Genomic DNA, 13,193 nt, shown 5'->3' with positions numbered 1-13,193 from the left:
AGGTTTTTTTTAATCTATAAGATAAAGATTGTTCAAATCATGTTTCCAAGGAGTATGGTGGGGCCAAAACAGGGTGGTGGTTGAACTTTTACATTGTATCAAATTGAGAAAAATCTTTAAAAATCTTCTTTCCAAAAACCACCTGGCAATAAAAACTGAAACTTGTGTAGAAGCATTTCCAGTGAGTGTATATCTAAGTTTATTTAGATCCTGATCCCTGGAGGTAGGCTGGGGCCACAATAAGAGGGGGTAATTGAAATTTTACTCATATCTGAATAGAGATAAATCTTTAAACAATCTTCTCAAATAACATTTGGCCAGAAAGGCTGCACCTTGTGTGAAAGTATCTTTAGATACTAAAGGTTCAAGCTCAATTCATGATTCCCATTGGTAAGATGGGGCCACGATGAGGGTGGGATGTGGGAAGTTGACCTTTACCATTGGATTAAATGGACAATATTCCTTTAAATTCTTCTTCTCAAAAACCATCAGGCCATAAGAAATGAAACCTTTGTGGAAGCATCTTTAGGAAATGAGAATAAATTCAAGTTTGTTTAAATCATGACTTCCAGGAGTATGATAGAGCCACAAGAAAGAATTGAATTTTTTCAATGGAATAAATAATCTTTAAAAATTTGTACAAGTACGACCCCGTGTGGGGCGGGGGGACGGGGGGGGGGGGGGTAGGATATGGCCACAAGTTGGAGGGGGGTACATAAGAGGGGAAAATCTTTTCCCTGAAACCAGGTACTAAGAATATATAAAAAGAATATTTAAAAAACGATTTAAGGATTTTTAAAATAAGATTTACTTAACTACGTTGTCAAGATATTGTAATGGGCATTAACTAAAACTAAGTTCATATATTGAAAAGAATTAACGTAATGAAATAAAATCGGGGAAGGAAGATGAACTTTAATTGTTTCAACTGTTTTAACATTGAGTTTTAAGAAAAAGTAAATCAATGGTAAATGTCTCAGCAAGACAAATGTAGTTATTCTTTTTCCGAAGAACATTCATGTACATTTGTAACTGCTCAGGAACGAAATTTACGCGCATAGTATTAAACAATTAATGATGAAACCCCAGTACTCCCTCAGGTACATGTAGAATTTTCGCACAAGAGATTCATTAATTACACATATACACATATCCAAGTTAAAGGTACATGATTTGTGTACGAATAAAATGATTGTATGTTTATAATATATAGTCAATGGTTCGAGAGAGAAGAAAATCGGTGATTAAAATTTGGGAATCGGGCAAGAAAATGGAAAGACCTGTACTATTAGTCTGTCATTTGTCAAGTTTTAGAGTGAAGTGAAAATACCATAAAAATTAATTTTGATCTACGGCCCTGTCTTATGACTATATTGCACTTTTTTGGTGGCAGATATATTATAAAGAATATATTTCTCGGTCTTACAAAATTATATAAATTCATATCAACATATATTTACATATATTATATTTACAAAAAGAAAAAACACTACTGCAAGAAATTGAGGATTTAGAATCAGATGCTTTCATTGATTTAAATAAATTAGATGAAAAAAAAAAAGGAACTCGAGAGTATTAGAAAAGAAAAGTTACTAGGCCACATGATAAGGTCCCGAGCTCGCTGGATAGAAGAGGGTGAAAAACCATCAAAATATTTCTGTAATTTAGAATCTAGGAATTATTTAAATAAAACAATAAAAAAAATTGAATTAGAGGGTACTGGCACTATATATGAACAAACAGAAATTTTAGATGAAGTTAAGATATATTATGAAACTCTGTATAAAAGTGCAGACTCAAGTTTAGTTAATATAAATTTAGAAGAAATGTTCTTGAATTCTAATAATCCTAAAATGGATACAAATACGTCCAAAGGTCTGGAGAAAGACATTGAGGAAAGAGAAGTTCTTAACGTATTAAAGCACATGAAGAATAATAAGTCCCCTGGTAGTGATGGGTATACCGCAGAATTTTTCAAGTTTTTTTGGAATGATATTAGAAATTATGTTGTTAGAGCTATTAACTGTATTTTTCTTAAAAAAGAGCTCCCTATCTCTCAAAGACTTGGAATAATTTCATGTTTGCCAAAAGGGGACAAACCAAGACAGTTTCTAAAGAACTGGCGACCAATAACCCTTTTAAATGTTCTCTACAAGATCATATCTGGTTGCCTAAGCTTTAGAATCAAACAAGTTTTGGACATTATTATTTCAAATACACAATCTGGTTTCATAAAAGGTAGATACATAGGGGAAAATACTCGCTTTGTTTATGATCTGATGTCGTACACAGAGATACATGAAATTCCAGGGCTTTTGGTCCTCATTGATTTCGAAAAAGCCTTTGACTCTATGTCATGGTCATTTATTTATAAAGTTTTAAGTTATTTTGGGTTTGGAGAATATATTATCCAGTGGATAAAAATTTTAAACACAAATTTCCGTGCCTGCATTTTACAAAGTGGGTTTTTATCAGAACAATTTGACATACAAAGGGGTTGTAGACAAGGAGATCCTGTTGCTCCATATTTATTCATTATATGTGCAGAAATCCTTTCAATTCTTATAAAGCAAAACAATGATATTAAGGGCATTTTTGTTCATAATAAAGAACATATAATATCACAGTATGCAGACGACACTTTGTTAGCCCTTGATGGTTCACCAAAATCCTTGTTCGAAGCATTAGAAACTATAGATTTTTACTCCAGCTTTTCAGGACTTAAAATTAATACATCTAAGACAAAAATTGTGTGGATTGGTTCAAAAAAATTCTCTGATCAAGTGTTTCATCATACCAGATGGAAATTAGACTGGGGATCTACATCTTTTAATTTATTAGGTTTCCAATTTTCCGTTGAACTTTCTGAAATTGTTGATATTAATTTTGGTAATCAGATTCCAAAAATCATTGCACTTATGGAACAATGGAAAAGAAGAATTCTTACTCCAATTGGTCGTGTCACTGTCATTAAGAGTTTGTTAATTCCAAAACTAAATCATTTATTTATATCGCTTCCTACTCCCAAAAAGGAGATTGTAGCATTTATATGCAAAGCCTTTTTTGAGTTTCTATGGAAATCCAAAACAGACAAAGTTAAAAGGTCTCTTATAACACAAGACTACTTGTCAGGTGGTATGAAAATGGTAGATGTTAGAAGTTTTATTACATCACTTAAATGTACATGGATTAAAAGGTTAACTTGCTCACATAAACCATGGATGGATATTTTCTATGCTCTCAATGGAGATGATATTTTACAGAAATTGTATGATTTTGGAGATAGTTTTGTGTTTGATTGTTTGTTAAAAGAAAATAACGCCTTTTGGAAAGATGTTTTGATTGCTTGGTCATGTTATATGAAATCTTTTACTTACTCTCCGCACTTTAAAAACAAATTTCATTATATTCCAGTGTGGTATAACTCTAATATAAAAGTTAACAACAAACCAGTTTTTTTTAAATCCTGGTATGAAAAGGGAATAAAGGTTGTGCAAGATTTTTTTGATGATGATTGTAATCTTTTAGACTTTGGAGTTCTTAAAAACACATACAATCTATCTGATAGTTGTGTGATGCAATACAATAGCATTGTTACAGCTATTTCAAAATATTTGAAATCATTGTTAATAGATAGGTCTTCTTTGAAAAGACTTCCTAATCCATATGTACCTTTATTTTTTGAACCTCTCATATCTTCTGAAAAATGCTCAAAAATCTTTTATAATTTCTTGAATAAAAATGAGGCTATTCCAACCTCAATCAGCAAGTGGGAGGCAGAGCTTAGGCCATATGGAGTAGACACAATATCAGTGCAAGATGTTTTTAAAATTTGTTATAAAACCACTAGTGATTCTTCTGCCCAGTGGTTACAATTTCGAATCTTACATAGAATTGTTCCTGTTGGAAAATACCTTAAGAAAATTAACATTAAAACTTCTGATTGTTGTGGTTTTTGTATGGAAAATGTTGAAACAATAATACATGTTTTCATTGCTTGTGATAAAGTACAAACACTCTGGAGTGATTTAAGTCTTCATATATACAGAAAAACCTCTGAAAGAGTTGGTTTCAATGTTTCGAATGTTATTCTCGGTGATCTACCATTGTCAAACAATAACAGGGTTATAAACTTCATAATTCTATATGTTAAACAATATATTTTTATATCCTTAATGCAAAACAAAATGCCAAATTTTCTTGGATTACTCAGTCATTTAAGAATAAAATACCATGTAGAAAGATATGCTGCTATCCAAAATCAAAAGCTGCGCAATTTTGAAAAATTGTGGCTTACATGGAAAAACATTTTAGATTAGTTTATGATATTATGATTATTACTATTCGTATTATTATTTGTTATTTATTTTTTGGTTTTTTATTTTTTTTTGGTTTTTTCTCTTTTTTTGGAAGCAAAGTAACCATTTACCACTAATATTGAAAAATGTATGTAATTATACTTGTGTGTGAGTGAGTATGCATGTGTATAAAATTTATAAAAACTGAATTTAATAATGTCAACATTAGTACTAGTATGTATGGAACAAAAACAATAAATTATAAAAAAAAAAAAAAAACATATATTTACATTCAGTGTATATTTTCCCTTATACACAAAAATTTCATACAAAATAAACATCAATATGAATATAAATATAAGCATCGAATGCTTAAACAAATCACCATTGTAGCCAATCGCAACTATTAATAAAGTCAATATAAAGGTAAATATGTCCAAATTGAATGTTGTGCAAACAAATAATTAAGGGCAATCCTCCATCTGCGTTGAGGTGCGACGATATACGCTCAACAGGGAGCACCCACATCACCGCGACGAGGTTGTCGGCAGAATTTCTCAGAGGTGGCTTGATAGATTTTCCTGAAATTTTTAGGACTGATAGAGAATGATAATATCTCGAGGGGATTTTCTCATTTATTTAAAAAATTATTTTCGGTCGTCCGTTTCCTGTCCCGCGTCAAAAAACCTTGTTCCCTCGAGATCTTAGAATCAGCAAATACTAGAACATCGAAACTTTGTGGGATGATAGACCTTTGAACGTAGATGTGTTTAAACTATTTTGTTTTGTTTTTCGTAACTTCCGGTTGTCACCGGAAGCACTTCAAAAATTATTATTATTACGCATTAATTTTTTTTCCATAAAATAAATTTTTCAGTATAAATCTATAAATAGGTTAACTATGCAATGTCAAATCAACACTAAAATTCTACTTCCGGTGAGATATCTCAATTATCTCAGCTAGCTTTTTTAAACACATTTTGTACCAGTGAGATCTCATTAACTAAAAGAGATCAAGACACGAAACTTTAATGAATGATAGACATTTAATTGAAGATGTGTTTAACCGGTTTCATTTTGCCTTCCGTCACTTCCGGTCCACACCGGAACAGTTCAAACAAATCGAGCTGTTTATCAATTTTAATGTTTTCCTTTGATATTTTTAGTTAGATAAATGAACAATAATGTACAATAAGCAAGTATACAAGAAATATTTAATACAATTGAGCACTTCCGTTTGTCCGATTCCTGTCCCGAGACAAAAAACCTTATTTCAACGAGATCTCAAAAACGGTAACGACTTGAACAACCAAACTTTGTGGGATGGTAGACCAATGTTTGTACATGTGTCAACACTATTTTGTTTTATCTGGCGTGACTTCTGGTCGTCACAGGAAGTATATCCAATTTTTGTCTTTTTAATATATTTTGGTTATTTAGCATGGAAGTAACATTTTAGAATTAGAAATATGAAAGGTCATTTACTCATGGTAAAAAACCAAAAAAAAAGTTCTACTTCCGGTGAGACATCTAAAAAATCTCAGGTAGCTTTCTTTTATAAAAACTAAGTTCCAACAAGATCTCAGAAACTGTTAGAGATCAAGACACAAAATTTATATGGATAATGGACATTTGATTGAACATGTCTTTCAAGGGTTTTATTTGGTCGTACGTCAGTTCCGGTTCTCACTCGAAGCGTTCAAGATATAGAAGTTTTCCTTTTTTGAACTTTATATTTTTGAAACATTTTTTTTTTCAATTTGATGAACAGTAACGTACCGTAGGTAAATGGGTTTGGGTTTTTTTTATATGCTGACAAAGGCTGAATCTGTAAGATTGATTTTATCTTTAAGATAAAGACTGTTCAAATCATATTCCCCAGGGGTATGGTGGGGCCACAACGGGGGTGGTGGTTGAACTTTTACAGTGTATCAAATTGAGAAAAATCTTCTCCCAAAATCTATCTGGCAATAAAAACTTAAACTTGTGTTGAAGCATTTCCAGTGAGTGTAGATTCAAAATAAAGGGGAGGGGGTGATTGAACTTTTACACATAAATAAATAGAGACAAATCTTTTACAATCTTCTCAAAGAACTAATGGCTAAAAGGCTGCACTTTGTGTGGAAGTATCCTCAGATACTTAAGGTTCAAGTTCAAATCATGATAACGAGGGGTAAAATTGGGTTGGAATAGGGGGGGGGGGGGTGTGAGACCTTTCACAGTGGATGAAATGGACAATAATCTTTTGAATTCTTCTTCTCAAAAACCATCTGGCCATTAAAACTGAAACTTGTGTGGCAGGATCTTCAGGAAATGAGAGTAAATTCAAGTTTGTTTAAAGGGTACCTGCAGTGCCGGGTCAATTTTTAATATAATGGAGATCTACGTGTAAAAAACATCATCCTGAAAATTTTACAGCGATCGCATTAGTAGTTTTGAGATATTTGGGGAAAACTCGATTTCATACCTGAACGAGTTTTGAATCATGCCGATTTGGCGCGAGATGAACTGTGACGTCATGAGGTCAACGCCGCTGTATGAGAAACAGGAATATCATATGAAAACTGTTCGTTTTCTTGCATTTTTTTTTTATCAATATATGAACATTTTTTTCTGTTGTTTTATTTCCTTATCAACACTGGATGACTAAATATACTGTTGTTTGAGCTTAAACCCGTATTATATCGAACAAAAATGCCGAATTCGGAAAATTGTTTGCTTCATGAATTTAGTCAAATGTGTAACACATTTTGCATACAAATGCACAGCATATGTAGCAAAATGACAACTAATCAAAGCACTATTGTTATAAAAAACATATTTTGTCAATTTTGTCATTCTTTCGAATGATTTTCCCGTGACATTATTAAATGATTAATAATATTGATAATACATATTCGTAAATAGTAACGGGGGGGGGGTCTTTTCCTCGTATAAATTACAAATGATGTCGCTTGATTATTCAATAATATTGATATTGGACTAATATCAATCAAAATAGTATGTATTCTTTAACAAACAAACACGGGATTATAAACGGACCAAGGCGAAAGTTCAAGATGACTGCATGATTAAGTCTGTCTTGTATTCTTTTAAAAATACGATAATGGAATTCATTTTACATTTATTTACATCCTTTGTCAAAATGTGCAAGTTTATTCAGATTACATAATGATTCGTTGTCAGTATAACAATTTAAGCTATATGGAGTTATAGCGTTAAATTGCTGACCATAGCGCTCGAAAGAAATTTTAAGTTGCACTTTATTAAATAAGAAATTAAGACCAACGTAATTCCTTCCGAAATAATTACTTGATCACATTTAAAAAAACATCATCCTGAAAATTTTACAGCGATCGCATTAGTAGTTTTCGAGATATTTGGGGAAAACCCGATTTCATACCTGAACGAGTTTTTAATTTAGCCGATTTGGCGCGAGATGAACTGTGACATCACGGGGTCAACGCCGCTGTATGAGAAACTGGAATATCATATGAAAACTGTTCGTTTTCCTACAGTTTTATCAATATATGAACGTGTTTTCTGTTGTTTTATTTCCTTATCAACACTGGATGACTAAATATACTGTTGTTTGAGTTTAAACCCGTATTATATCGAACAAAAATGCCGAATTCGGAAAATTGTTTGCTTCATGAATTTAGTCAAATGTGTATGATTCCCAGGAGTATGATGGAGCCACGACAAGGGACTGAATTTTTTACATTGGAATAAATAATCTTTCAGAAAAAAATTTAAACCAGTTTGTAAAAATGTTTAAAACTTAAAAATGTTTCCACAGTTTGTTTACTTGGTCCTAAATTTAACCCACTTTGAATTTTTTTTTTTTCAAAGTGAGTTGCCTATCCATTGGTCTCGGATTGAAATCCTTGGATAGAACCTTTATGGTCATATATTTAAGATCAATACAATTTTAAAATTCCGTTCATTCATAATAGGGAGAGATAAACCGAATGCATTTCTATTATGTCCATAAATGTCCTCTTTTAAATTGTGATAGTCATTGCCCATGAATTTTGTAATAGACCTGTCGAAACCACCATCACAAACTTGAGAATGCGTTACAAAGCCTTCAGTCTGGTTATCAAACAAATTATTTTTTTCTCTGCATTAAGTATATAGATATAAACCCAAATGCTATCAGTAGCTGGTAAAATATAATTCTAAATTTAAACGTATTAACTTTTTCACATTATAAGGACCCTTTGTACACTTCACATTGATTCCAGAATATTTTTGGGTAGTAAGAGTAATCGCTTTTTTTTTGGGTGGAACAAAACAAAAAGTTGGATCTACAGTTTATGTCATTATTTCCAATCAATTCAAGCGTTTTGAACATAAAGGTAGACCAAGATTAAGTAACAACAAACATGAATTAAACGCATTCTCCCCCATAAGTACACGACATATTCTTGTAATTGTACTAAATGTCTGTTAACATTTTTCTTCAGTGTAAATGACATGTACTTCATGTTGAAAGTATCCTTATGCAATAAAATTTTCTCAAAACTTAAAACATTTTTCGTTGAAGTAATGAGATTAGAGTAAAGAGGAATTTGACCCTTAGATTATTCGTATGTATTAAAGAAAATAATATTTGGCGATTCAATATTATTACTAAATGATACCTCTCACTTGATATTAATTACAAACGATATAAAGATCTTTCATTTTGTAATTTAAGATAATCTGATATATCAGAGAGATCTTGATGCAGAGGCGCAAGAAGAGACGGAACTGAAATCAATTATTCAAGAGAATCAATGTAATACAATGAAATCTACGAATGAAGGTATATCTTTATGATTTCAATTTGATAATTATATGTCTATTTCAGTTCATTTTTGTTAGGTCAAAACATTATAATAAGAATCCAATCAAATTGAGTTAAAGGATTGATTACTAGTTTTACCATTACATTGTTTTACTAGTATATTTGGTGGTTTTGTGATTTTAAGTTTCTTTTTCGCTCAGAGCCACGTTAAGGTGGTATGGGACATCTGTCGATATTAATGTGAATAAAGGTACTATTTAATTGAACAAATTTCACCGGTTTATAATTTTCAAATTTTACAATATTTAACCAAAAAATAGCTTTTAAAAATACTTGAAAAGGTAAATATTGTAAAACCTCCAGCGGGATTCGAACTCATGACTTACAGTTTCGTAGTAAACCCTCTAGCCCACTGCGCTACTGAGTTAGGTGACCATTTGTGGAAAGAAACTACTTATATAGTTACACTTTATTTTATTGTTTATTTTGATAAACAATACGTCACAACATGGGAGTGTCCCATGCCACCTTGATTAAATTGTGCAATTGGTTGGTGAACGAATGCGGGTCACTCTAAAAAAAAACATTTTACATAACTTTTTGCACTGAATAGAAATTGACTGCATATAAAGCCTTCTACCAATATGGTCGTATAGTGTTAGTGCATATCATTTAAGAATCTTCTTCTTCAGTTTTACTGGATCTGAACAGAACCTGTCTTCTTAAATTGAATTTCACGGCAGGGGTTCTGCCTGCTGGTTTAGTTTAGTTAGGGTTATTATATTATTATCTTTTACAAATTCATTCTTTTGTTCTGCTTAAAGTTTAAATAAAAGAAATGAATACATTTTTAGAAAAGAGAATGAATGAAGCTGGTATCAAAGTTAAGATACATATATCATGAAAGCTTTTGCCCCATTGGGCAAGAGTTCATTCTATTTTTGGCGGGGGGTTGGGTTGTTTTTTTATATGCTGACAAAGGCTGAATTCTTTTGTTAGATATGCGGACATAAGAATGAATGCAAATTATTTGAGAAAATAAAATAGTCTACCTTTTCTTATATAAATGCCCTGTGGAAGAATTTCTGTCCGGTCCCCGGGGATTGAAGGGAGTTGTTTAGGGAAAGTATGAATGCTAGCCATCCTTTTTTAATTATGAAAACATACATGTAAAACTATCTTGAAGTGAAAAATTTTTGGGAAAATTATTTCCTATCATTATAATGTCTTCAATATCCGATCCTGCACTCTTATCATGTTAAAGTTTTTCATTAAAATTACCAATTTCATAGTTTTTATTGCAAGATTTCAGGTAGGGGAGGGGATGGTCATTACCATGTTTTTAGATTTTTTTACTCCAGGATGAAGCTTAATGAAATGAATAATTAAATGTTATTCCTCAACAATACTGTGTGTGGGCTATGGTACTCAGTTGACCGCTAAGGCCTTTGGGCTTCTGGTTTACATAACGTAACAGATTCATTTAATCAATTCATTCAGTCTAATTTCCTTATTGCACAATGCTTGAAAAAAATCAGTGAAAATTAAGGCAATTCATACTTTTTCACAAAGAGTTTAGGCTAAAAATATCAAAGGATTTTACACTGCAACGCCCTGTTCCCCCTCCAAAGAATTTTAAGATAATAGAGATCTCACATTCTTTTTCTCGATATTATCAATTTTACGTTATATAGTTTACAATTCATATTTGCATTTACTGGAAACTTATCATGCACGTAAACGACATTCCGTAGAATATGAAAATGTCGGTAGATGGCATAGTTGTTATGCTATCAGCTTATAATTCTTTTGTAAAACCACAATTAATCACAATGGACTGTGTATATACATTACAAATAGTTTGAGGGTTTATAATTTCTTCATTTGGTATTGTTTAAATTCGAGAATAAGGAATCAAAATAAGTCCGAGAAGATTTGTGATACATGTAGATTCGATCACGTCCCGACCATAATTATTACCTCATAGAATTCAAAGAATGGTTCCTCATTACCAATTTTTTAATGATTTTTCAGCAATTCTACGATTAAGTTACCATATTATGTTTTCTTAGTCTAATTGTATGAATTGTATGAATTAAGATTACTTGAGAAATAAAACAAACAAATAAATCACCAAAATAAGAAATTTTTAATAGGATTAACTGCTCCATCGGTCTGAACAACATTTGGTTTCCAGACAAGAAGACGGTTGTCTCGAAATTGCATAGACAGGTGGTGTAGTTTAAGGAATTTAAAACACAAAAAGACGAAACTTGCACCAAGAAGTGTTGAAGTTATTTGCACTTTTATTATGCATTGATATCAATATTGTTTAATATTAGTAAATTGAAGGCATAATAGAAAAGAAATTTGACATGCAGCTCAATGTCAAAAACAAAAAGTTCGAATCAACATACAAAAATGAAATTTGTGAGAAAAGTATTTTTCAAACACAGAAAAAAAAGGATATAAAATTTGTGAACTGTTTTTATTAGGGGTGGTAATTTTTAACCGGTTAATCTAACTCGGGAGGAATGATGGTGATCGGTTACAAAAAAAGTAATTGGTTAGTCGTATGAAATATCAAAATATGTATATTGTAAACAATGTGCCGGTGTAACGAAGAATAATGACTTCCGTAGAATAATGACAGGGGTCATTTTTCGACTTATAATAATGAACCCCCCCCCCCCCAGCAGTAGAAGAATAATTGGGCTATTAAAAAAAACCTAGGGGTTATTTTTCGTCCTGTCCAACATGAAGAAAAATGGCCCCTGTAGAAAAAATAACCTCCGCTGTAAAGAAGAATAGAAATCGGTTACCCCGTATCCAAGATATTTGACTTAGATATTACCCGAATTTTCACTCTCAGCTGATTTTGAAGTTATAAACACCGAACTACATGGCAAGGAAGCGCTTATTTTGCTGCATTTATTTACACGTACAAATACATATAAAGATTCTTCAAACTTCTTTCTGAAATAAAACATTTTGCATAGTGCACAGTCCTTGATTTTTTAATGTCACTAAACCAGTGGGTGGGTGGGTGGGGATTGTGCAAATGCGGCAAAGAAAAGCCTTCGAATGAGTGAAAATCGTGCTTAACTTGAATACCTGTTCTACAGGTTATATGCTATAAATAGTAGCCAATGGCTACAGGTTTAAATATATAAAACCAAAACATATAACATGTGTTCTAGTACCTATGATAAATTAATTGTATAATAGTTTTCATATCCGTGGCAATCCCATACAAACACACTTACATTGCCACAAATTGATTGTTAACAGTTGGATCTCTTCTCTCGTCGACATATGGCGGGAAATCTGCTAAACTGTACTTTGTTACTTTGCCATGAATAATTTTTGATAACTTTATTAATAAAAACGATATTTAATTTTCAAAATTTATGCTTAGCTTGCTGAACTATATTTTATCGCAATTTTACAATTGCATCAGCAACAAATTAATAGGTCTACACGAGTGTGATCAGAAATTTGTGCATGTGTTGCATAACCATTCTGTGATTAAAAAAAAAAAAAAAAACATATTCAGACACAATGAATAATTAACATTCTCTGTCAGAGGAAATATTGTAATAATTAACAAATAGAAATCATGAAAGTATTACTTGTTGTAATAATATAAGCAATATTCATTGGTGAATAAAATTGTCAATCGAAGAATGACATATAATTTAGTGAAAAGACGAAGGAGACAGGTAGCGTAGGAATATGAATACTTCTTATTTACAATTCTGGAGGAAAGTGATTTTTTAGAACCATTTTACGTTAGTTTTGTTTTCTTCTATGTATTATATATACATCGATATTCTAAACATTTGTTGTAATTTTGTATTTGTGATAATGAATAGAACTTTATTTGTTCAAAACAATTGTGTGAAGATAACCTGACTACAGTAATATATCTTAATAGATAATAAACACTAATCGAATATATACGATATTATTTCTAAAGGCGTTGGTAAGATATAGGTGGAAAAGCACTTACATGTACTTCAAATTTAAGATTTTATTCTTTTGGTAAACAAATTTTTAATGGCAATTATATGTAAAAGTAAACACAGCGCATCTGTGATCAC

The 13,193-nt window shown here is 31.5% G+C and overlaps 1 protein-coding gene across 2 annotated transcripts in view; it reads left to right on the top strand.

The window, feature by feature from the left end:
- LOC117684213 (uncharacterized) overlaps nucleotides 1-13,193 on the top strand; it is a 45,497-nt gene that overhangs the window by 25,610 nt on the left and 6,694 nt on the right. For both annotated transcript variants that reach the window (XR_010712033.1, XM_066079330.1), the window contains exon 6: nucleotides 9,001-9,108. Coding sequence is in view for 1 of the 2 variants with exons in the window: in XM_066079330.1 (XP_065935402.1) it covers nucleotides 9,001-9,108 (108 nt within the window). In the remaining variant the exon portion in view is untranslated. The remainder of the gene's footprint in view (nucleotides 1-9,000; nucleotides 9,109-13,193) is intronic.

Source organism: Magallana gigas, chromosome 3, assembly GCF_963853765.1.
Source record: "Magallana gigas chromosome 3, xbMagGiga1.1, whole genome shotgun sequence".
In the NCBI taxonomy this organism is placed as follows: domain Eukaryota; kingdom Metazoa; phylum Mollusca; class Bivalvia; order Ostreida; family Ostreidae; genus Magallana; species Magallana gigas.
Note: the sequence above shows the minus strand (reverse complement) of the source record. Positions and strands in the feature narration are given on the sequence as shown.